This window comes from Melospiza georgiana, chromosome 20 (genome assembly GCF_028018845.1).
Source record: "Melospiza georgiana isolate bMelGeo1 chromosome 20, bMelGeo1.pri, whole genome shotgun sequence".
Taxonomy (NCBI): domain Eukaryota; kingdom Metazoa; phylum Chordata; class Aves; order Passeriformes; family Passerellidae; genus Melospiza; species Melospiza georgiana.
The window spans coordinates 7,610,632-7,635,229 of NC_080449.1; the positions used below are offsets into that span (position 1 = coordinate 7,610,632).

At 53.3% G+C, this 24,598-nt stretch overlaps 1 protein-coding gene across 3 annotated transcripts; it reads right to left on the reverse strand.

Annotated features, from left to right (window-relative positions):
* Positions 1-1,323: 1,323 nt before the first annotated feature.
* Positions 1,324-24,549, reverse strand: SH3GLB2 (SH3 domain containing GRB2 like, endophilin B2). 3 transcript variants are annotated; one of them, XM_058038454.1, is made up of 12 exons: positions 24,454-24,549; positions 16,502-16,643; positions 15,866-15,994; positions 15,115-15,248; positions 14,567-14,659; positions 10,973-11,035; positions 7,473-7,496; positions 4,961-5,050; positions 4,705-4,805; positions 4,209-4,223; positions 3,359-3,617; positions 1,324-2,716 (listed from the first exon to the last, which is right to left on the reverse strand). In XM_058038454.1, exons 1-12 carry the CDS (start codon positions 24,514-24,516, stop codon positions 2,609-2,611), a joined length of 1,221 nt encoding a protein of 406 aa, XP_057894437.1. In that variant the 5' UTR covers positions 24,517-24,549; the 3' UTR covers positions 1,324-2,608. The 3 variants fall into 3 exon arrangements, with proteins under 3 accessions (XP_057894437.1, XP_057894441.1, XP_057894438.1); XM_058038458.1 differs by lacking the exon at positions 10,973-11,035; XM_058038455.1 differs by lacking the exon at positions 4,209-4,223.
* Between the last annotated feature and the right edge of the window lie 49 nt (positions 24,550-24,598).

Genomic DNA, 24,598 nt, shown 5'->3' on the forward strand with positions numbered 1-24,598 from the left:
CCCAGTGGTGTTTCGATGGGGCAGCCTGTAACCAGGAACACTTTGTGCCATGGGAGCTGGGGGCGACCAGGGAGAGCTGAAGATGAACAGCTCTGCAGAGACAGAATGGATGAGGGCTGCCAAGGGGAGGGGGAGCAAAGCTGAAATCTGGTCCATCTAAGTAAGTTCAGTTAGAGCAGAGGCTGTTACTTGACAGCTGTGGTCAGGATCTTTCCTTTTTCATTCATTCATTCCTTCCTTTTGGTTTTGGAAGTTACAGTGTGCTCATCACTGTATTGGTGTTCAAGAATGGATTCTTCTAGATGTTTATTCAAGCACCAGAGTGAGTTGGTGGTGCTTGGCAAGAGCCCTTGGTGCCAGACAGCAGAAGCAGTGGGTGCTGTTGGTTGTGTGTGTTTGAGAGCTGCAGCAGCATTTCAGTCTTGGCTGCCACTGTCCCTCAGGCCCAGAGGGATCCAGCCAAGGATGGCCCCTGACACCTGCAAGGAAGCAGCACAATTGTCACAATTGTCACCTGCCTGTGCAGAGTCAGGAGCAGCAATAGATGTTCCATGTGCTTGTCTTCCTACTGCAGAGGGAACAGAGTGCTGGTGCCAGGAAGAGAATTCCCTCTGGCTGCTCTGAGGGAAGAGACCATTTTCTGCTTCATTAAGCTGCTGCTGCTTTAATGTACCAAGGAGAGGAATAACAGAGGAACAGGGATGTCACTGGCCTGAGGGAAAATATACATGCTGGAAGGGAAATAGGCAGGAGTAGATCTCTAATAGATCAGGAGTATGAGATTGGTAGTCCTGGCAGCTTTAAAACTAACTAGAACAGCAACATCATTTGATTTCCCTGTTCTCTTTAACTAGAACAGCCAAGCTTTGTTGCTGCATTTCAACAGCTGCTTTTCCCAGGAGTTCCTTCCAAGCTGGGTGTTGGGGACAAGACTTTAGGATTTTAGATTAGCAGCAGATCTAGTTTCCATAACAACTCAAAAAGTCTGTTAGATCTAGAATAGCACTTGGGTCTCTCAGCAGCTGAAGTCATCCTGCTGCTCTATTTTTGCTTCAAGTGCAGGAGGAGCTGTTGTTTCTCAGAGCCCCTGAAGCTGTAGTACAACTGAGATGTGACAGCTGGGAGAGGAAGCACAAGGCTCTGACAGAGTGTTGGGAGTGTCAGGTGGGACAGGAAGGATAAGCAGCTTTGTTTTGCTTTTAGCCCCAACTTCCAAGCCTGGGGCAGCAGGAGGGCTCTGCTTTCACCTGAGCTGCTCCTTTGTGTCCCTGCTTACAGGAGCAAGGACAGCCCTGAGCCAACAGAAGATGCTGAGGCAGGAGGTCAGGCAGTTCTGTTTATTGGCAAATAAGTGCTGAAACCCATGAGCCCCACAAACACAGGTGCTCAGTGCCCTGTTACATTAGAATGGTCACAAAACCTTTGGGGAAAGTGCAAAAGATCAATAAACAAGCAAAGTTAGTTCTGACATACCTGGGGAAGGGTGTGAACAGAGTTTGGTGCAGGTGAGTTTCTCTTCCATCCAGCTTGAGTGGAAAACTTGTGACACATCAAGTGGAAGTCCTTTAGGTGAGCTCTAGCTAGGAGTTCATTCCAGAGTGAGCAGGCACACACACACCTGAGCTAAGCTGGGATCTGGAGTGTGTGGGGCCAAGAACTGCTCCTTGTTGGGGGTCACAGCAGCTGGGACTGTCCCTTTCTGCACTAGGATGCACCAAGTCTGTTCACTGCTGACATGGGAGGGGAAACATTCATTAAATCAGTGATTCAGGGTGGAAATAAAGTCAGGCTAAAACATGCCTGGACAGACACACTGAAAGAAAAGCCTGGACAATAACACAGGGAGCAAAGCTTGTAAAAAGGCTTGTAAACTTTGCAGTCCAAGAGCAATTTCCCAGAGGAAATGCAAGCAAGATGCATGGTCCCTTGCACAGAGGTTTGGGGTTAGGCCCTACGGTAGCAGGTTGGTCTTCACATAGAAATCTTCCAGCTTCAGGGGACAGGGGCAGGTGGGAGCCTCCAGCCCCAGGACAGGGACTGTGGCTCTGGCCAGCTGTGCATTGCTGGGCTCCCAGGGGAGAGCAGGGGGCGTGGGCTTAACAGGCTCCTAAATTTCACTGCAGCCTCCTTGCCCGGTGTGCCAGGACAGGGCAGGGGGGGGTGTGGGACACTTCCCTGCTGGAATGCTCAATGGCTGGACTTGGGCAATTCTACTGGAGAAGGGAGGAAGGGCAGAGAGGCACCAACCACGCCTGACACAGGGAGTGTAAGTGGTGAGCAGCTGCTGAGGGACACAGCTCCCTCACCCCAGGAAAGCCACTGGGAGGAACAGGACTAGGGCAGGCAAGGGAAAACAAAATCAAGGAATCTTGTGCCATCAGGACTAACCTCAAAGCAGGCTGCACTGGTAGTAACCAATTCAGTCTTGGGTGCCATCAGCCCTTTCCCAAAACCTCACCAGAACAGTGTTCCCACTTCTTTCCCCCAATTCCTGTATGAGCAATGGAGTGTCGACCCTGAAGAGAGCAATGGTCTCAGATGAGGAAATCCACGTTGGAAGTGCCAGATGAGGGGTGCATTCTGCTTGTACATTCTTCTTCCTTAACATTTAACTTAACAGTTCCAAGTAAGTGACAGGAACTTTCCCTTTCTGGTTCCCTCTTTCCCCTATGAGCCAGTCTGGATCCATGCCTGGCAGGCTGTACACAGTGATCATCTGGGGATAGAAGACAGCACATTAGACAGGACCTTACTCTGCACACAGAGCCAAGAAGTTCAGTCAGATGAGGACTGAAAGAACAATAATTCCTGAAGTTCATTTAGCAGCCATCTGTGCCCTTTCCCTGGAGCTATCTGCAGCTTTAACACAACATCTATGGAAAACTGCCCAGTGATGTCCCTGTTGCTTTTTCATTCTCCAAAGTGACTCAAGGTACTTTTACATGTTGCTATGTCCTCCCTTCTGAATATGGAAGTTCAGTCTACAGAACAGAAGAGTTTCCAACTTGCTGATTTTTCTTTTTTTTTCTCAGCATGATTAGAGCAGGCCTCCAGCCAACAGCTTATCCCATGGCTCTGGATAAGGCAGCTGTATTTGAGGGTCACAGTGAAGATATTAAGTATTGGAGTATTTTACTTTGGGTATAGTTGGGTTTTAACAGGGGGGCTTATTTGGGTGAAGTTAAATAGTAAATGGTTGTGAGCACAAGCTCACTGCAACTCAGCAGATACTGCTACCCAGGAAAAGACTTAATAAAGCAGGTTTTAGGGGCAGGAAAAGGAACCAAAGTCCTTGTTGGGCACACCATGGGCTGCTGGGAAGCTGTAGCCAAACCCAACACTCAGGAAAGGCACCAACCTCATCTGCAAGAAGTGCCAGCTCGGTGCTGTCGGCTGCTTCGTAGTCGTAGAGGACTCTGGCCCTGCGTGTCCCACTGGCAGGAGGTTTGACTTCATTGGGGTTCAGCACACCCTCTGCCACGGTGTTGGGCACCCCAACAATTGTGGGCACCACTGGGATTGTAGGCACAGCAGGGAGGGTGGCAGCAGCAACAGGAGGAGAGGCAGCAGCTGCAGGAGATGCGGATTCTGCGTTGCCCACGAACGTACCTGAAAATCTGACAGGGGAGAAAAGAGCCCAGTTCAGAGAGGCTCCAGCCTGAGGAAACACAATCAGCTCTTCCTTTCAGCAGCTGCTCTGCAGAGATGATGCTCAAGAGTTGCAGCCAACAGAGGCAGCTGTAACACACCCACACTGCCCTTCACATGGGGAAACACCCTCAGTTCCCAGGTGCTGAGGCTGCAGCAGGTGACATTTGTCTGCCCATTGTGACTCCAGTGCTCTGTTTCAGCACTTGCAGAGTTCCAGACTGATGTGTGGCTCTGCAGATGGGGCTGGGCAGGTGCTGCTCTGGCCTCTGATTGACTGGGTCCATTGTGCTGTGTCCTTGCCCTGCTCTCACACAGTCTGTTACCTGTTCTGCCTGCTAATTCTGCTGGAAAGGGGTGGGCACTGATGCTGTTGAACTGGATAACACAGCTGGAGGCTCCTAGGCTTTGCAGGCTCTCTAGACTGACACAGTGATGGAGCTCAGGCTCAATTATCTAAGAGGGTACAGCTCTGGCCTTGGCAGTGCTCACACAGAGATTCCAGAGTCACTGAGGGGAGGAGAGCCCTCAGAGCTCATCCTGGCCAGTATCATACTTACATTTCTCCTTTGGAGCTGCAGGCATGGAAAAAGAATGGAACAGGAGTGTGAGTGAGCACATAGAGACAACATCCCCTCCTGGGTCAGGCCTGTGCTGGTGTGACAGGACCAGACAGAACATCCCAGCCCACCCCATGGGATGTGCAGCCAGCAGCCCTGAATGTGGGATCTGGGATTTGTTACTGCTGCAGCAGAGCATGCTCGGGCTCATTGCTTGGCAACAAGAATTTGAGTCCTGTGTGATTTAACTAATTTAGAGGAAGAATGTTCAAACTCCCATGGCCATCATGCTTTGAGAGGAAAGTAAAAATCCAGTGGAAAAGCTTGTTCCAAATGCTCCTCCACCACCACCACCGTAAACTCAGAAACTCTGTCAGAGCTGTGAGGGCACTTCATAACTTCTGCCCAGCATTATGATGGGAGGGAGAAAGAGCCCTGAGCTGGGGGTAAGGAGATCAATAACCCCCAGAGAAGTAAAAGCAGTCTCTTGTCTTACCTGCCCAGCTGCTTCTGTAGATCCAGCATGAACTGGTAACACTGAGCATAGTAGTTGGTCTGAGACTCCACAAACTCGTGGAGACAGCGAAGATGATTCACCTGCAGGGAAAAGGAACCGTCAGCTTGGCTGAGTTTGGCTGCCAGGCACAGAAACCCTCTGCTGCAGCTACTGCTCCTACCCCCAGTTCACCACCTCTATTGCAGATCCAGGAGCCCAGAGCCCCTGTGGTCCCTGGCAGCCCAGGAGGACTCACGTGGGTGCTGCTGATGCCCTCCAGCAGCAGCCGGGTCACCTCCGCCTGCCGGTCGAACTCGGTCTGGGTGAGCCTGAGCTCGTGCTCCGCCTGCAAACAGCACAGGGTGAGGCAGCACAAGGCACAGCCCTGAGCTGCCTCTGCACCCCCTCCACACCCCTGGCAGCAGGATCCCCCTGTGACACTGAGCAGCAGCACAGGAGAGCCTGGGTTGGGATCCCAGAGACCTCTGGCTGCATCTCAGCCTGGTTCCTTCTTAACCCTGCACTGGACCACTGCAGGTGATGGAATGGCAGCTCAAAACTGATGCATCAAGGAAGGAAGCTCCTACTCCCACAAGACTAGAACATGAAGAAGGGGAGGCTTTGTTAATCCTGAGCTATGTGGGAAGTCAGTTCCATGCCAGCTCTGGTCCCTTTAATCCCCTGTTTCTGCACCTGCAGGCACAGGAATGTCACAGCCTCCCCAGGGTTCTCTCTGGAAGTGCAGTGGTTTTGTTTTTATCACCACAAAACAAAGACTGAGGCCAGGCAGCATTACCAAACTCCTGCTGCTAATTAAATCTGCAATGGAGATGAACATCCCCATCCAACTTCTACCCAAGGGTCTCCTTTGGGGCTAGTTACTGATTCTGAGCTGGGAGGAATTAAACACTGGTGAACAGCAGGCAGCTCCACAGCAGCTCTGGGGATTCAGAGACAGACTCACATGGAGACCCCACCAAACAGCATTCACACTGGGGCAGCTCTGCAGTACCAGAACACCCAGGTGGATCCTGGCGAGGAGATTCAGAAGTGCTGGAGCAGCCAAGTGCTCTGGTGCTGGCTCTCCCCTCCTGCTGATGAAAGGGGTGACAAGCATCCCCACATGTTCTCTGGTGTTATTCCTTAACACCAGGGCTGTGGTGTCCTCTTGGGGTGAGCTGGGACTGTCACACAGGCTGCTGTGCAGGGCTGTCACAGCAGAGTGACACCCACTCAGCTCCAGCTCACAGGGAAGAGAATCCTTTCCCCCCTCCATGTGCAGCCATCAGAGCTGCCTTGGTGCAGGGGCTCCTTTTGCTGCTTTGGGAATGCCCTGACCCTTGTGGCACAGGACTGGCACGTCTGGAACTGAGCCCAGAGGGCTGATCCAGCCAGGCTGACAGTCTCAGAGCAGAGGCCACATCCCTGGTGACCCCAGAGGAGACCCAGCATTCCCAGCAGGACAAGCTGGAGGTGCTGCTGGGGGTAGCAGCACTACCAGTGTAGGGCCAGGCTACAACAAAGAAATGCTTTGACTGTCATATAATCAGATTTGTCTATTTTAAGCTACAACTCAACTGATCTATTTTCTTGCATCCTCTGTATGAAAGGGATTATTTAAAGGAGAAGGGGGAATGCAACAGAAAACAACAGTGCAATGCCTTCAAAACACCAAGTGATTCTTGCTCCTGTGAGCTGAGGCTCCAGCATTCAGAGCTATTTAAACTTGTGCCAGGCAGACCCAGCTCCATTTGGTGCTGCCTGGGATCTGCCTCTCCCTGCCAGCTCTGAGCAGTTGCAGGATGTAGTTTCCTATAAAACCAGAGCTGGATGGTGACCTGGGAGGCCTCTTCCAGTCTTGTGCTTCTCCAGTAAAGGAGAACTGTAACATTTACTTACACACTTCAGTCTATCCAAGCAGAATAACCCAAAGAGAGGACAGAGGAAGAGATCCTTGCATGCTCACAGCTGGCTGTAGCCAGCTTGTTTGGTTGAGGGACTGAAGGATTTAAAGAAGAGGAAGAGCTGGGTCAGGAACAGCCAGTCCATTCTGCAGATGCCTTTGGAGTAACAGCAACAAGCTGCTGTCATGCACAGCACACAGAACCTCTGCCATCCTGCACTTCAGCTTCACAGCAATGCCTGCTGGGGGTGTTTGAGGTGGGAAAGAACAGGAGCCCAGGTGTCTCTGGAAGCTCCAGGCTGTGCTGGGGCTCCACACAGAGTTCATCTTGGTCTCACCCTCCATCCATCCTCATGGACAAGTCACACTTTCCTTCCAGAGCCTCCATGGATCAGAAGGTAAGTGCAGCTCATCCACAGAGAATCAACTCCATGAGGCTTCAAACCTCTACCCTGACCAAGCTGCTCCCTGCAGCAGCTGGGGATGTGCTCTGTCCTTGCTGCAGCTCTGTGAGGAGCCAGCTGGGTGGGTCAGGCCAGAGGCACATGGAGGATCAGAGCCTTGGCCACAGGAGCAGAGCTGGTCACACCTCAGCCACCACCTCCGCTCCCGTCACACAGTGCAGGGCTCTGAGCCTCCTTTCACCACACAGGGAAGGGTCTCCCACCAGGGACAGCCAAGGGGCCCACGGCTCATCCCCAGCTGCTGTCATTGCACTGAACCACCCAGAGGGATCAGGGCTGGGGCACACAACAGCAGCAGCAGCCCCTGACCCTCCCTGCCAGGGAACAGGCAGGGTTCCACATTAGCCCTGTCCTCAGAACACCCCCAGAAGGTTTGAGCACAATCCCAGCTGGGTACTCACCTTTTCCACCTCGTCGCTCCAGAGCTGTGGGGGCCACAGAGCAACAGGAGAGGAGATCAGTGTTGGAGACGTCGTGAGGCACTGGGCACTGACACCAACAGCAGGGACCCTCCACGGGCACAGCAGGCCAGCTCCAGGACAAGCCAGCCCTTCACCCACAGCAGCTGCCAGATCCATGCCCCTTCCCCTCATCCCTGCACCCTGGAGCTCAGTTCCACAACGGGAGGGCAAGTCCCTGCCAGGGCTGCTACAGCCACTGCATCCCCTGGGCTCCAGGGAAAAAGGGATTGACAGCTGAGTCCTCTGCACAGCAGGCTCACTGTGCTGGAGCTGCAGAGGCTGCTGCTGGGGGACAGCCCTTTTGTAGGGTTGTGGAGAGGCAAGTGAGCTTTCTGAGCTCATAGAGGCAAATGTTCCTCACCCACAGTGCAGAGCAATGGTATAAACCCACCCAGTCTGCAGTGCCAACAGCCTGCTCAGGCACAGCAAGGAGGAAGCAGGGGCTGGATGCTGCCTCTGAGCCAGGCAGAACATCACACAGCTCCTTCAGCTGCCTCTGAGCCAGGCAGAACATCACACAGCTCCTCCCTGCTCTCCTCATCCTCAGGGGCACACCTGAGGAGCAGAACACTGCACACCTCCAGCTGCTGGTGGGATCTGGCTTCAGGACACGAAACAATGAACAGAAATCACACACAGCAATGGCAAAGGGAGAGAGAGGAGCCAGAAAAACAGAAAAACACATTGATCCTTCCCAGAGGTCCTTGGCTTGGCCTTTCCTCATCAGCCAACAGTCCTGGCAATGTGAAATTCCCCTGGAAGCAGGAGCACAGCAGCCTGCAGCACCCACACCAGCAGGGCCAGGGGAATGAGCCCTGTGGAGCTCAGCTTCACCCCCCAGTGTCGGCTCTGCAGGCCTGGGAAGGCACCAGGCACAGCTGGATTTGCACTGGGGGCTCAGAGGGAGAGCAGGCTCTGCTTGGCCCAGGCTCTCCCAGCTGAGCTTTGCTCACCAGCTATCCCCAGGTGAATTTGTGGCCGGATTTTTTTCTCCTCTGTTGCCTTTGCTGTGCCACATCCAGATCCAACCCTGTGGTGCTCTGGGACAGCCCAGCTTTGCCCAGATCTATCCCTGGGCCAAGACTCTCTGTGGCTCCTCTTTGGGCAGCTCAGAGGGCAGAAAAGGCCATGATCTGCTGTTGTCTTCCTGCACCCCAGCTCAAGCCAGAGGAATCCTCTTTAAGGCACTCAATTTGTTTTTCTTGGAGTCATTCCTAGGAGTACAGCACATGGCAGGGGCTGAGAGAAAGGGATATTCAGGCTTACACAGCTCATGTACACCTTCTTACACAAAAACAAAAGGTCAGTGTGGGAGAGAGGAGAAATGGCTCCTCAGCCTCCAACTCATACAAAACAAGGGAGGTGCTTTTTGTTTTCTTGGATTTCATTCCATCTGAGCCCTCCTGTCGTGGAAGGGGGAAAAAAAAAATCAAAGCACCATGTTATCCACCTCTCCAAAAACCAACAAAGTAAATTTAGAATCCAAATCAGAGCCCAGCTGAGGGCACGTGGGGTCCAGGAGAGAGCTGACCTGTTTGCTCACCTGTAAGACAAAGCTGTTCCCTTGGGCACAACCAACCCCTCCCTCCAGAAAGGAGCAGGTGAGCAGCAGCCACTGCTCTGCACTCTCAGTGCACACTAAGAAGTAGCACAAGGACTCTGGCCTGGAAGAAAAGCAGAGCAACAGGATGAAGAGCTCCTACCTTGCTGCAGTGCCTGACCCTTTGGGATGAATGCTGGGATTTGAGAGCTTGCAGCCAAGCAGCCCTGCCTGTACAGAGCCAGGGAGCAGCCTGGGCTCAGCCTGGGTGCTGCTAATTAGAGATGCAAAGTGTAATTCATGTCACCCCTGCCAGTGCAGCTGGACTTCAGATGGCCCTTCACCCACCAACTGCAGCCTCTGGAAGAGTTTTGGAAGCCACAAGGCCTGACTCTGGTCAGGCCAGCACATTTCCCACAGGCACTCCTGGTAGGAGGCCCTGCTGTGCAATAAAACCCCTTGGGTCAGTGCTGGCTGCTCTCCCAGAGCCCTGCTCTCACTGCCCAGTGCCACCAGCACCAGCACAGCCTGATGAGGCAGCACTGAGCTAGGCACAGATGTCCCAGGGTAAACACTTGTTACCTAGAAAACCTCACAAAATCTGTTCTGTAAAGTTCCTGTATGTGGCACCTGCTCCCCAGAGCAGCTCTGCAATAGAGCAGGAACAGACCAAGGTAATTTCTGGTGAGGGCTGGACTCCATGAGATGCCAATGCACACTGTACAAATGCTTGTCTTCAGCTGTGCTTTAGCCCTGCTCTGCTCAGAGGCAGGGAAAGCCCAGCTTCTCTCCCCTGGGTGTCCCAGAGCTTCCCTGCAGTCCCTTGGAACAGACTTCCCAAGGGAAGAGGCAGAGCCACAGGCTGGCTCTGAGCTGCACGAGGAGACAGGAGAACTGCAGCACCACCAGCTTCAGCTTCTTCTGCAGGACTCTCCTCACTGAGCCTGGACTGATGGAATTGTTTTCTAGTGTTGTGCAAAGCTGTTTCTGATCCCAGCATCGCTCTCCAAGAAGGTCAGGACAGATCCCCCTAGGAACTAACACTGATGCTGTCAGCTCAGTCACACCTCTGGCTCCAAGTGGGATGGCTTTCCCATTAACCAAATCCAGCTTGTTTCCATTGTGCTTTTTGTTTCTGAGAAGGCTGGGCTGTCCTTTTTCATATCAGCAGATCCCACTCCCAGATTATTCTGTTGGCAGGCATCAGTGTTGTTCTGAATGCTGGTTAGGAAGCAAGATGATCAGTTTTCAACATTTTAACGAGAAATGTGACATTGTGCAATGGGGAGCCATGAACACAGCATGGGAAGTCAATTGCTTGGCCAACATCCACTCAGTGTAAGAGTGGAGACACAGTGGGCTGCTCACCCACCCCAGGCACATCTGGCTGTGCAACAGCTGCCAACACACTGGAACTGTAAAAAATGACCTCTGTTTGCAGAACAGACAAACCTGCACTGTTATTGACACTGGTGGCAGAGAGATTCCTCCACCTTTGCTTCTCTTGACCAGCTTCAAAGCCTCTGACTCTGACACCACAGTGCAGATCAGGCAGTCACAGTGTACAGCTGGAACCATCCAGAAAGGCCACTCTTGGGGGCTGTTCCTCTCAATTGCTCCCCTAGCAATAACAACCATCAGAAGATCCCCACTGGAAATGTGGAGGAGGGCTGGCAGGGGAGCTGGTTTGGAAAGCAAACCCAGCTGCAAAGGGCCAGACCCTGAGCAGGCACCCCCAGAGGGGTGATGTGAATCCTGGAGGCCGAGCCAGAGCCTGGGCAGCCCATGTCACATTAAAATGTTGAAAACAGCAGAGCACTAGGCCTAAGTCAGGTAGAGAGAGGGGCAGGAGGAGGCTGGAGAGGCAGGATCCAGGAGGAGCAGTACCCAGTGATCTTACCGCTGATGCGCTGGCGGAGAGCACGTAATTACGAGGTCTGGTTTCCTGAAAGTCAGGCACAGCCTGGGGGGGAACAGAGGGTCATGTACAAGGCACCAAGGAGCCAACAGCAGTCACTGGGTGATGGCTGCAACAAGAGACCTGTGGCTTTTTTCCTGCCTGTGCTGGGAGCTTTGCTCAGACTCTGATGAGAGGAGGTCTCCTGGCTTGTGCAGCCACAGCTGGTGCTTGGACAGCAGACACTCCTGCTGCTGGGAACTCTGCATTTACAGCTGTCAGCTCATACAGCACCATCCCAAAGGCATTCCCATCCCCTTGCAGACAGCAGGGAATTGTTGCATTAACTCAGTCCTGTGGGCAGGAGCTCCCTTCCCCTTGTTTCCTGTCCACAGTCACTGTACAGGGCCCTGCCCTTAAAGCAGGAAAGTTTGCCAGCACTGGAGCATCCCTGCCACAGTGCCTTCCACTGCTCTCACTCTCTCCAAGCCACGTTTCCTCCTAACAGAGCCAGATCTGCAGGTTCCAGGAAGGCACATGGCTTAGCCAAGCCAAAGGCAGTGCAGGAGTTTTCATCCCAGGGGTCAGGAAACCTCCAAACCCAACCCCCTTCTCCATAGCTGAACTTCTGCCCTGGGGCACCAAGACTTGAGCACTCTGGAGGTTTCCTCCCTGGAAGTGCAATGGATCCAGTCCATCCCCCCCAGTTCTGGGCTCACTACCCACCACAGAACGTGGTGCTTTTATCCAGGTGAGACCAGGCCTGCTCCTGGGATGGCAGCACTACCTAAAGAGACAAACCAACACCACCAGGAATCCTCCTGGCCAGCCCTACTGCACACAGGCTGCTGTGCAGGGCTGGCACAGTCCTGCTGCATCCCAGCTCTGCTGTAAATCCCCTCAGGCCCTCTCCCAGGTTAATCCCTCTGCTCTCACCCAGATCCACTTATACACACTGACCCACTTTGCTGGGCCCAAGCAGCCAGCTGGAATGAGTGACCAGTGTGTGGAAGAGCAGTCAGGCAGTCCCAACCATATTTCTTTTTCATACCATTTAGGAGTTTTGGGGATGGCTGGAGGAAGGAATAAGGAGGAGCAATTCCTATTGCAAGTTAAACCTGAATATAGGCAGAAAAATGCACCAGTGAGGTTTGAGGCCAGCATAGCAAGCAGGCTGGACTCCTCCCTGTGGGGAGAAAGGATGGTTCAGAGAAATAGCTGCTTATGCTTTTTGGTTTTTGAAGATCAAGAGCAACTGAAGAAACCTCTCCTCCCATTCCCTGGTCTCCAGGGAGTCCCAAAACTAGTCACAGCACATGGGATGAAGGAGGCAAGCTTCTCTTGTACTTCTGTGCATGGAGAAGTTGAATTTGCAAGCAGTGATCAAAAGGGACCCACCTCCCTCCCCCTTCCACTCTGGCAATGGGGAAAAGGGGCAGAACAGCAGCACAACCAGATCATCCTGCCTGTCATTGTCTCTGGGCTGCCCTTCCAGAGAGGGACTGGCCACACAACCCCAGGGGGTTTTCTGGGGAGCCCCTGCCTCTCTTGAGCACTGCTTGCAGCAACGTGGATGGACCCAAGGGATGCTCCAGAGGGGCTGCAGGCACTCTCTGACACTCCCACCCTTCTGGAGCACCTTCCCCAGGCAGCCACAGCCCTGATCACGCTCAGAACATGCTCCAGGGCCAGTCCCAAAGGGACCAAGGAGAGATGAATTTTCTTTTTAAAAATGGGAAAGAGACAATGAGAGGTGTTAAAGAAAAAAAAAAATCACAGCACTGTTAGCACAGTCAATACTCACATCTCCCTCACACTGAGCAAATCACAAAGAAACAAAACAAAAAGGTTAGTAAACAAAACAGCATCAACAGGAGGACAAAGCACAGAGTCTGTGGGAAATGCACAAGCCCAGGTGCTCCACAGCAGCTCACAGGTCTGGGCAGCAGCTCCAGGGGCATCAGGAGACAGAAGCTGTGGGAACACGAATTTGCACTACAGAGGGGAAAGAGCAGCAAGAGAGAGGTGAGCTGGGAGAGCTGGGATACTTCAGCTTGCATGGGGAGGTGTGACACAGGACTCCAGGCAGGTTACAGGGAATGCTGTGATCCAGGTGAGGTGTTTAGAGCACAGGGAGCAGCTCTCCCCACTGCTGGGAGCTTCCAACTTGACATCCAGCAGTCAGGGAGGCACCCAGAGCCCAGGGACTCCCCCTTCAGGGTGACAGATGGGTCCCCAGAGCAGCAGCTGGATGTGCTCTGCTGCTGTGCTCAGTGTTTCACCTTGGGGAGGACACCCTGAAAGCCTGGACTGGCTCTGCACCTGCCTGGGACACCCCAAAAGCTCCAGTGGGAAACAAAGTTTTTCTTTTCCAGCTACAGGGGAGTCCCTAAAGCAGGAGAGTGTGTGCAGGTGAGAGGCCTTGGGATCATCTGCTGTAGGGAGCAAGGTAAGGAGGGTGGAAAGGGAGGAAGCACAGGAGGCATCTGAATTCCTGCTCTGACCATAAAGATAAAGCAATGGCCACCAGTTTCCCCTGAGACTGGGGGCACTGTCCCCTCCAGAAGGGGAATGGGGGATTCCTGGAGTTACTTTCAGAGGATCTGGGAGACCTGACTGATTAGAGGAGGCTTTTTTAAAAGGGCAGCTACTACTTCTGTTCACAGCTGTCCTGTGTAGGTCTGAGCACTCTGTCAGGGCTGCTGAGCTTAGCACAGCTTCCCCATCTGCCATGGATGTAACTGGAGCTGGAGGAAAGGGAAAACACCTGGGAACTGCTACCCAGGGAGAGGCCCATGGTTAGAAACAGGCTCATAGCAGGGCTGGTATCCCAGTGCATCCCAGGTCTGACTGACAAGCACAGCCTGATTCTGACTTGCACTCCTTTGCCAGTTGAGCTCCTGGCCCCAAGGCAAGAGCAGAACTTGGCAGGTCCTTGTGCCAGCAGCCAGAGCTCTACAGGATGCTCCAACCAGGCCCTCCAGGGAACCCATCAGTGCCCAGTGGGATGAATTCCCCAAAGCCAGAGGGCAAGACAAGCTGTAACTAGAGCACCATGAACAGAGTGAGCAGAGAGGCTCAGGGACAGACCTTGCAGCCAGTCTGACCCTGGCCACCCCTTACAGGCTCCCACAGCACTCCTGCCTGGGAGCTGGCAGAATCCTGACTGGTCTGACAGGCTGGCACTGCTGCAGAGCTCCAGCAGCCTTTCCCTTGTGCACCTCCCAGCTCAGCTCTCTCTTGCCTTGGTTCAACATCCCCTGTGAAAATCAGCAAGTCCTCACAAGATGCAGCCTTTCAGTTACTAGCACAACTCATCCAGCAACCCTGATCAGTCAGGAGGCAGGAGCCTGGGTCAAGTGCAAGTTTCCAGACCCCAGAAGCTCAGAACTGTCTCAAACAGACACATGGCTCCTGCTCCAGCTCCCTTCCACCCCACATGAGGAATTAATTCCCCCACCCATGCCTGCCAGAGACAGGACACAGGAGAGTAACCTAATTTTTGACCATGTGAGCCAAGCCCTGGGGCCAGAAGGACGGGGAGGGAAATGAGGGGAGGAGTTTCACTGCGGGGAGGGAAATGAGGGGAGGAGTTACCGCTGCTTTTGCCTCGGCAGCTTTGGCCTTCTTCAACCTGGCTTTGCAGGCATCCAGGTCCAGGCGTCGGTTCTGCAGGATCCTCCTCTCTTTCTGCAAGGGACAGGAGATGGCTCAGAAGCAGGATTGAGGAGGGGGTGTGCTATCACCTAGGAATCAAATCTATTTCTTTATTAAAACATGCCAGGGAGAAAGCACCAGTTGCTATGCTCAGCTCCTTAGCAAGAGTTTTGGGGCTGGTTGCCAGGGATACAGGATAACCTCCTGCAAGCAGGGCAGCCTGTGATGGGTGGTGCCCACAGGCTGCAGGAGTGGGGAAATGAGTTACTTTTTCATGCACATCAGCTGGCAACCCTTCCCTATCAGAGGGGGAACCTGAGCAGATCTAGGGCTGGTACTTCCTCATCCTCACATTAAGGGGAGAGCTACGGAGTCATCCCTTATCATAGGGAAAGAAAAGGGGTTCTCTTAGCACTGTTTCCCTCTCCCCCTGCCCTCCCTGTCTCCAGGGCTGTGACAAGCTTGCCCTGCCCTGGTGGCACACTCACAGAGATGGTTCTCCAGTCCCCCTCCAGGAAGTTGCGCAGCGGGGTCAGGAAGCTGATGGAGGCAGAGCGGATGAATTCCCGTTCTGCTGCACCCAAGCGCCTCTGAGTCTCTCCAACTTTAATCAAAGTCTTTCCTGCAACAACAGGAACCTTCAGCTCCAGAGAAACCAATTAACACGTGTTGGCTTCAGCCAGCTCACCAGAGCTTCCACACTGCCGTGCTGGGGGACACAGGCACAGCTGTACCTGGCCTGGGCAAGCTGACCGTGCCTGTCCCAGCCCAGCTCCAGCCCTACCCACTCTGCTGCTGGCCTGAGGCATCTTCTCACTGCTCCCAGGGCAGCTCTGATCTTATCTACCTGCTGAGGCACTCATGCCACTGATGGATTTTACTGCCCTACCTGCTTGCGCAGACTGATCCTTCTCTGCCTCGTAAAACAGAGGCACAGGAACAGAGCAGCAAATTAAAAAGCACCAAAGCAGAAAACATGAGTTGATTAGGCAGTGTTGGCTATAGAGGCACCCACAGCTGCTCTGGCTGTAACAGGACTCACTATTGAACAGCTATTGATTTGGAGAGCAGGAACAAAGCTCATGGCAGGGGCAAGGACAGCTGGAAGTGAAGGCTGTGTGCTGTGAGGATTTAAGAGCAGGAAGATGCTCTGTGGGGTCAGGAAGGGCCTGCTGCAAACATCTCAATGCAAAACAGGGATGGATTCCCAGGACTTCTCCATTAGCCAGGCTGACTTACCATAAGGTGTCCCTGGCCCAAAGTCATTGGCTGCCTCTGTCATGTACTGTGCCAGCAGCTCCCCGTTGGTGACCCGGGAAGGCACCTTCCTGTCCAGCTTCTCATACAGGAACTCTTCCACTCTGGCACCTGGAGTGGGGACAGCAGGGAGGCTGAAAGAGGGTCCCTGAACTGGGAATGATGACAGCCCAGCCCATGCAGTCCTCAGAGGGTCCCTGAACTGGGAATGATGACAGCCCAGCCCATGCAGTCCTCAGAGGGTCCCTGAACTGGGAATGATGACAGCCCAGCCCACGCAGTCCTCAGAGGGTCCCTGAACTGGGAAGGATGACAGCCCAGCCCATGCAGTCCTCAGAGGGTCCCTGAACTGGGAATGATGACAGCCCAGCCCATGCAGTCCTCAGAGGGTCCCTGAACTGGGAATGATGACAGCCCAGCCCGTGCAGTCCTCAGGGATGCACTGGACAGCAGTGCCAGGAGCAGGGGTCCCTGCCAGGCTGTGAGGTGCTCTCAGCTGCTCAGGGAAGAAGGACAGGCCCTGCAAGGACACATTTCTCCCAAACCCCACAAACCCTGCCAGAGGCCATGTCTTTCAGTGACATTTGTCCCTCAAGCCTTAGGAGAAGCTGGACTTACTGGGGTTTGGCTGCAGCAGAACTTCAGTCTGACGCAAGATCTTCTCTGTCCAGTTCTTTGTGCAGTCTGCCCTGGCCAGGAGGTTTTCAAAGTGGGCATCAAGCTCAGTCTTCTCAGCCTGGCCCAGCTTTTCTTCAGTAAACTGCAGGAAGAAGGCAATCATTAGGTCTGTTCTTCCAAAGCAGATTTACAGTGTGTTGGAGAGCTAATAAGGGACATTGAAGTTGCTTTTGTGTTGTGTATTTACCTTAGAATAGAGCTAAAAACCCTTCAAGGTATCATTCTTTTCTCCTAGGCCTCTTTCACGGGAAGAGGGCAAATTTTTGCCCAAGAGTAGAACAAGCATTGGGCTAAAAACAGACTCCAGGTCTGAGAGGTGTTCCAGAATAAGTAACTTTTAATAAGATCTAGTACAGAAATAGTCCAGTTGTGAGGGATCTATTTAAATATGCACATGGCTTCCACTGCTTCATGCAGGAGAGCAACAGACATCCTTCACATGAGGGAAGGTGCTAAATCCCTTCATCTCCTACTGACCAACTCTGTCCTGCAAACCCAAGGGATCAGGAATGCCACCACCATCTGAAATCAGGAGGCTCAAACTCAGGATTTAGGTAAAAGCACTTTCTGCAAGTGACTCTTCTTCTGGGACACAGTCTGGAGCAGGGAATTGAAATACAACACTGTCCAGCTCTTCTCAGCACTCAGATTCATACTGGCAATGGACAATCCCTCACTCTGCAATTCCTTTTAAGTCTAAAATTAGCAGTAGGGAGAGTTAGGTGGTGAAAGTCTCCAGTGTTTTCATACTGGGCAGTGGCACCTGACCAGGTTTGTCAGATGCAGCCTCAGATGGCCTGGACACCCTCCATTGCTTCCTTGAGGGATTTCTGAGATAAGAGCCCATTCCCTCTCATCCCATCCCATTTCCCACTTGCCCTTTTCAGTGAAGTTGGCCAATTTCAGTGTATTTTGAAGCACAATTCCCTGCTCTTGACAGAACCAGCATCTTCTTGGATTATGCTAAAAGACCCTTTGGACAGCTGTGCCAGTTGGGGTCCAACAGAGGCTCCAGCTGTCCCTTAACCCTTGTTACTGCTCTCTGATGCCATTGCTGAGTCACCAGGACATGGTGCTGTGCAATATTGGCACAGGCAGATGCCAAAGATTACAGCCTGGCTAAAGCTCTGGGATGAAATGCAGCTCCTGTCTCATCTACCACTGATACCCTCTCCTCTCTGCTTCCCTCCTCCACAGCTCAGCTCTAGGTGGGCTGAAATGTCCCTTCCATGGGGTCTTGACCTGGGGTTGCTGCCCTTCTGAAAGGCTTCCTGGCCAGCTCTTTCCTTCCTCATCCAGCCCAATGCTGGGAACCAAGTGAGATAAGGAGAGCTCAGAGCAGGGGCAAACAGCCCTTGGAGTCCTGTTACCAGATGGCTGAGATATGCAAAGCCTCCAGGTATGTTTACACAGCGACCTGTTTGGCACCAGCCCCTGGAGTGCTCTGTCAGATGTGGGAGGTGACAGAGCCCCAGCTGCAGGGACAGGGATCCTGTCCCTGCTCTCTGCACCAGCAGCCCCTGGTTACTGCCATGTAATTTCACCTAGGTCTTGCCATGGTCCCCTGGGTAAAAGCAGATTGGGTGTGAGAGGGTGTTTGTGTTGTTTGGTCTGTGATTCCTTTGGGGGTCACACATGGCTCTCAGTGGCTGAGGCTGCTTTCCTCTGTCTGGGAGCCCAGGGCTGTTTTCAGACTCTGCCAGGCTGGGCTGAGTCACTGCCATGCAGCAAACTGGGACTTCCCAGGTATCTGGCACCAATTCTTGAGTCATCTGTTAAAGATCTTTCCTAAACAAGACTCTTTGATGCAAAGGTAAGTCTCTCTCACCGCCCCCCCCTTCCCCAGACAGCATTTTGAGACCTCATCTCACTTTCAAGTCCAGCTTTTTTTCCTGCAGTTTAGGCTTATCCTGCACCAGCATCTGCCCTGGAGCTGTCAAACCTAAACCCAATTTCTATTCAGCTGAATTGAGTCAGCTTCTTACAGCATTGCTGCAGTGCCAGATCACTCCAGCATCTCCACAGTGCTGCTGCCCCTGTCCTGAACACTCCAGCTCTGGGGTCCTGTGCTCTATTAGCAAGTGACATCTTTGGCATCATTGTCCTCTGGGGCTGTTTTGTGTAACCCAGTGCAGGGGTCACAGCTCAGCATTTGCCAGAAATCAGAAACTCAACTCTTATCTCAAGTCAGGCACTGAAGCTGTTTGTCTTGCAACAAGGCTGAGGGCAGCAAGGCTGGGGATGCCTGGCAATGCCAGAAGGGGAGGGTGGGCAGGAATCTCAGCCACAGCCCCTGGTTCCAAAGGGTCAGGCCACAAAACAATCTCATATTGAGGCTTCTTTCAGGGTTGGAAAGGAGGGCATGGAGCGGGTGCAAGGCACAGGAGGCTGTGGCTCCACTGACACTCCCTCAGTGTCCCCCTGATCCAGGAGCTGGATGTGCTGAACCCAGCCCAGGCACAGCCTTGGGGGGTTGGTGCCTCACTGCAGTGACCCCTGGGTGCTGTCCCTGCCCAGTGCCACCTCCTCCTCCTCCCCCCTGTGCACAGAGTCTGATCCAGCTCAGTTTGATCTCTAATGTGACTCTTTAGACCTATCAGAGAACCCACCTGACTTCACAGCAGTGGTGGGGATGTGCCATGGGGTGCAGGGAGAGCAGGACCAACTGCTGCAGGAGCAGGCTGCCATGGCATCAGATGAAGCTTCTGGAGGCACAGCCAGCTCAGGAGATCACAGGTAAATTACACTGACCTAGGAGCTGGTTTGTGTTTTTGTCTGCTGCAAGTGGAAATCTGAGATTTTGGGTGCAACAGATCTCAGCTGCTGCTCCCTTCTGACCTGGCTGCCCAGTGAAAGGGAGGGTAGAAGAACAGCAGTTTATGAAATTTGGCTACTCAAGCACTTCAGGCAGAACTCCCCTGTAAAGGATTTCTATTCTTGAGAATCTGTTTTCATAACACAGAAATTTGATTAAAAATATTTCACTGTGACACCAAGAGATGCAGGAGAAATGAACTGATCATACTCTCAAGCCTCCTGACTGGAAAAAGACAGACTTTGAGTATTTTATATCTTGCTGCTCCCAGACTAGAAGCACTGCTGTCTTTTACAACAGATTGCCTAAAATGGCAGTGACACTGGGTTTTATCAAGTTGATTTACAGGCTTGGTCTGTTACAGATCCCTGGGGAGAGGGGCAGGGCTGGCAGAGCACAGGCAATTGCAGTGCTGAGAAGAACCTCCAGCTCCTCCATCCTGCCATGGCAGAACTACTCCCATTTGTTTTCTAGAACCTGAGGACTGGGTCAACACCCTGGAGCAATTCCCAGCTCTGCATGCTGGGATCATGAGCCAGGTGGCCGTGCTGAGGCTGCTCCCCTGCAGGAAACATCCCTGCAGCTGACCCAGAGCAGCTGCTCAATAATGCAGGGCAGCCTTTTGTCAGTGCCACTCTCACTCTCCAGGAAGAGCAGAGCTGTGCTGCATTCCAGGACATCAATAATTCAGCCAAAGGTTGGGTTTCCTCTGGGAGGCTTGGCTGGCCAGCAGGAACAAGAGATGCTTTATCAGGTGGACAAACAGGGTGACCCAGCAGGAAAGCAGCACTTGGGGCACAGGCCCAACAGGAGCATGGATGTGCTGCACTGCAGTTAGGGCAGCTGCCCTAAGCATTCACAGCTTGGGGAAAAGCCCCTTCCCCAAAAGAGTTGGCAGACACAAGTCTGGGGTGTCAGGAGGGTCAGCAAGTAGTGCTGAGCTGGAGGGGCCCCTCTGCACTGCAGGTACAGATCAGACAGTCTGGGTCTGTCTAAAGGACAGAGCTGGCTTTAAAATAGCCCATGCTGAAAGCACCAGCACCTTCATTTCCTTAAAAGAGGAATAAAATCCCAGTATAATAAAAACCCATGCTGTATCTCTGACAGGGTGGCTGCAGCCCCCTTGCAGAGGATCTGGGGCCAGAGCTCAGGCCCTTGTACCACTTGCAGGGTCCCCATTTTATCCAGTTGGATGTTACCTATGACTTTCTACTTTAAATTACAAAGATCAAACCAGGGCCAAGAGACTTAAACCAGGCATAGTCTCCTGTAGCTGCCAGTAGATTTAGATTGTTGGGTTTTTCAAAGCCTCCAAATAGCTCAAAATGTCCAAAACACAGAAAAATTTACTCTTTTGGTGATTAAAAGCACAACACAGTCAGCTCAGCAAATCTGGCTCCCTCTTTGCACAGGGTTGCAGTAGGAAAGAAGCTACAGCCACTCAGCATCTTAGAACTACTTAATTTTCAGCAACTCTGGACCAGATAGAGAGTGTGCTCCAAGTGTTTGGTCACCAGGAGGCAGGAAAGCCAGGCTGGGAGCCAAGTGAAACTGTGCTAGAGGACAGAAGGAAGCCATTAACAGGCACAGCTTGGTTAACTCATGAGCAGGCAGTGAGGAGAGGAAAAACACTGCGGTGGTGGGTGACCTTGGCTGGACGTGAGGTGCCACCAAGCCTCTCTGTCATCTCCCTCCTCAGCACAACAGGGGAGCTGAAAATAAAATGGAAAAACCTCAGAGTTCAAGATTAAGGCAGATAATGAAGAAAAAGTTGTGTGTGGAAGCAAAGGAAACCAAAAGATGTTCTTGTCTTCTTCCCATCTGAAGTGATGTGTGAGCACTGCCTGGGAAGCTGGGCCTCAGTCCATGTCCAGGTCACTCCAAAAGACAAATGTGCTCTGTAATCATGTCCCACCTCCTCCTCTCTCTCAGGCTGTACTGCTGAGCAATGTCCCATGGTGTGGAACATCCCTTTGGGCAGCCTGGGTCAGCTGTCCTGGCTGTGTCCCCACCAAGACTTTGTCCTTTCCTTGGGTCACCTTCTGCTCTCTCCAGTTCTCAAGTGTGAGCACCAATAAGGTTGGCAAGCAGGGGGTTTATTTCATCTACAAATGATAAAAGCCTATTTTATCACCAGAGTTCAGGGAGCTGGGGGAGTCTGTCTGTCTGTCTGCAGGGGCTTCAGGATGAGTAAGTCAGCCTCCAGCTGTTTCAGTAATGACATTAGGGCAGGATAAGCACCCAAAAGCTGCATTCACCCTTGGGCATTTCACCCAGAGCCTGCTCACATCAGAACTGACAAAAGACAGACCCCAATTATTTCCAGAGCTCCCTGAAAGAGCCTGGCTTGCAGCCTATCTAGAACAGAGAAATCCAATGTGTGGCCACACAGCTTGCACTGGCCAAGGTTTGGGATCAGACCCACTTATGATAACTGGAAGGTGCAGCTGAGCAAAGGCAGAGGCCCTTCTTCAAGTGAAGAGTGACCTGTCAGGAGTCTGTCTGCAGGTGCTGCATCCCCTCAGAGAGTGCAGATCTGGCTGCAACTGGTGCAAGTGGTAACAGAGGCCATCCCCAGCTGAATGCTGAACCCTACACAAGCTCTGTACCCTTGCAGCCCCAGCCTAGAAGCTCATTCCCCACTCCCAGGGTAGCAGAGCTGTCCACTGCTTTCCTACCCCAATTTTCCCATCTGCTTTGCTTTTCTGGAGGAGCCCTGTGACTGGAGCATGAACAAGCAAGAGCCAGGTAAAGGAAGCAGTGGGTTTGAGCTGTTTTGATTGGGTTTTGTCATGAGGAGCCTAGTCCAAGATCATTCTTCCAGCATGTACATTGGGATGTATTTGACAGATTTCAAACCAGCTCCTGCCCTGAGCCAGCCCAGAGGTGTTGTGCTGACCATGCCCTGTCTCCTTTCCCCCTGGCTGAGCCCTAATTCCAGTCCAAGTGAAGCTCCTGTGTTGGTCAGACAGCTCTGCCAGACAGCAGGAGCAAATGCTGTCTGAGTGGAACAGCACATAATGGCCAGTCCATTTATCTCCCAGCTGCTGCAGTTCCAGTAAAACATCACTTTGTTAAGTGCCTGGAGCTGCAGAAAGCATCTCCAAACACTACAGAAAACAGCTTTTTCTAGGCAGCTTATCCCCATCCTAGAAGATCTGCAGTGCTAAAGAGGGCTACAAAGCCAGCCCTTACTGCCCACAGCAGAGCTCAGCTGTCAGTGCTGGCTCTGGGGGAGATGGGGCAGGGCTCACCCACACCAGGGCTCCGTGGGCACCCAAAAAGGCTGAATTGCCCCAGCAGTGACCCCTCATGAGGTGGTTTTGAGCCCCAGAGATCTCCTTCCTTCCAGCTCCCCCTCCTTACACACCTGCTCGCTGTCCACAAGTGCTAGTGCTCATTTGGTTTCAAGAAATTACTACTGTAATTAGGCATATGAATATTCATGTACGAGACAGTGGAGTAGGTGTAGCAGGCAGCAGCCACGATTTCTGAACGCCTCCTTGCTCTGGAATCACTGTGTGCAGACACTGTTCCCAGGCCTGTCTCCTTCCTACGCCTTGGAGCTAAAAAACACTTATCAGAGACTTACAATAAGGCTTCTAAACAAGATTTCTCTCTAGCATTTCTTCTGCATCCAAGGTCATTTGCATGAGAACAGCATCTTTAGGTTTTCCATCTGCTCCTTATTTTGCACCTGTAGTTAATATCTCCCTTTTTCATAACATATGACTCACTGGCATGGCTGCAGGAGGTGATATCTGCTTACAGGAGACCAGTCCTGGGCAGAGCCAGAATTACTCCACTGCACAGAAGGTCTGGAGTGAGGCAGCTCTGCTCTCTTTGTTTACCACCCCCACACAATGGGCAGAGCAAGAAGCCCAGTCCCAGAGCCACCAGCTGGACCTCACCTTCCAAACAGGATCCCAACCAGTTCTGACCTGCCTCTCCCCTCTCCGGCCAAACAAGAGCAGTTTTTCACCCATTATGCCCAAGAAATGAATACACTCAGGAGCTCAATTTCACCACCTGCTGCATGTCTGCTGCTCATGTATACCCAAATTTCTTCACAGCTCTGAGGAGGGTTAGTGCATCCCCAGAAGCTCCTGATCTCAAGTTTGTGAATACCAGAATACTTTGAGTTGGAAGAACCCACAGGGACCCCTGAAGGGATCCCACAGGAACCCTGCCCCTGCACAGAAGCAGCCCCAAGAACCCCGGCTGTCCCTGAGAGTGTTGTCCAAGGGCTCCTGGAGCTCTACAGGCCCTGGGACTGTGACCTTTCCCCAGGGAGCCTGTGCAGTGCCCCAGCACCCTCTGGGGAAGAACCTTTTCCTAATTCCAACCTAACCCCCGACTTAGCTCCTGCCATTTCCTTGCATGGTCCCGGTGCCTCACCAGCCCCGTGAGGCCCGACCCGCTGGCTCCCAGCAGCTCCTTCCCATCCCTTCATGGTCCCAGTGTTTTCCCAGGGCTGGCACCTCCTGCTCCTCCCCAGGGGCTGAAGCACAGACCAGGTGCAGGCACCTGCAGCGACAGGAACCGTTCCACAGGATCCCACAATGACTGGCGTTGGACGGGACCCCTGGAGATTATCCCATCCGAGCCCCCTGCCAGGGCAGCATCACCTGGAGCAGGTGACACAGGAGCGCGTCCAGGTGGCTTTGGAACGTCTCCAGAGTGGGAGGCTCCACGTCCTCCCTGGGCAGCTCTTCCAGATCCCCGCACCCCTTCCCGGCGGGTCTGGGCACGGACAAAGCAGCCTCAGGCCGGACCACACAGCTTTGTTCCCTTAAGGCCAATAACGCCAGGCACGACTGTGCCCCGCATCCCCTCCCCATTCCGAGGGCCATCCCCGGGGCTCTCCCCCGGACCTTCCCCGGCACCCTCGAGCCACGGCCGGGGCGATGCTCCTGAGGGGATGCCCCTGAAGGCGGTGCTCCGGCTCACACTGACGGGCCCGCCCAGCTCCGATCTCCCTCTCCCCGGGCCCCAGCAAAGCCCCCCTGCCACCGCCAGGGCCTAGACCCGCGGCTCCCTCGGCCCGCCGCCTCCGGGTGGTGCCGCCCCACCTCACCTGCATGGCGCGGGAGAAGAAGACTCCCGCGTCCGACGCCAGCTTTTTCACGTTGAACTCCATGGCGGCCCCGAAGCCGCCCCGGCCGCGCCGCGCCCCCGCTGTCACCGCGCCCGCCGCGCCGCCGCCTTTTATAGCGTCGGGT

Bases quoted from the DNA above. Each gene is read 5' to 3' on its own strand.
- SH3GLB2 (XM_058038454.1), bottom strand. From the start codon at position 24,516: ATGGAGTTCAACGTGAAAAAGCTGGCGTCGGACGCGGGAGTCTTCTTC. The intron at 14,660-15,114 runs GTGAGTGTGCCA...TGTCCCTTGCAG, and splicing joins GGGACTGGAGAACCATCTCT to AAAGAGAGGAGGATCCTGCA. The intron at 5,051-7,472 runs GTGAGTACCCAG...TGCTGTTTGCAG, and splicing joins GGAGCGACGAGGTGGAAAAG to GCGGAGCACGAGCTCAGGCT.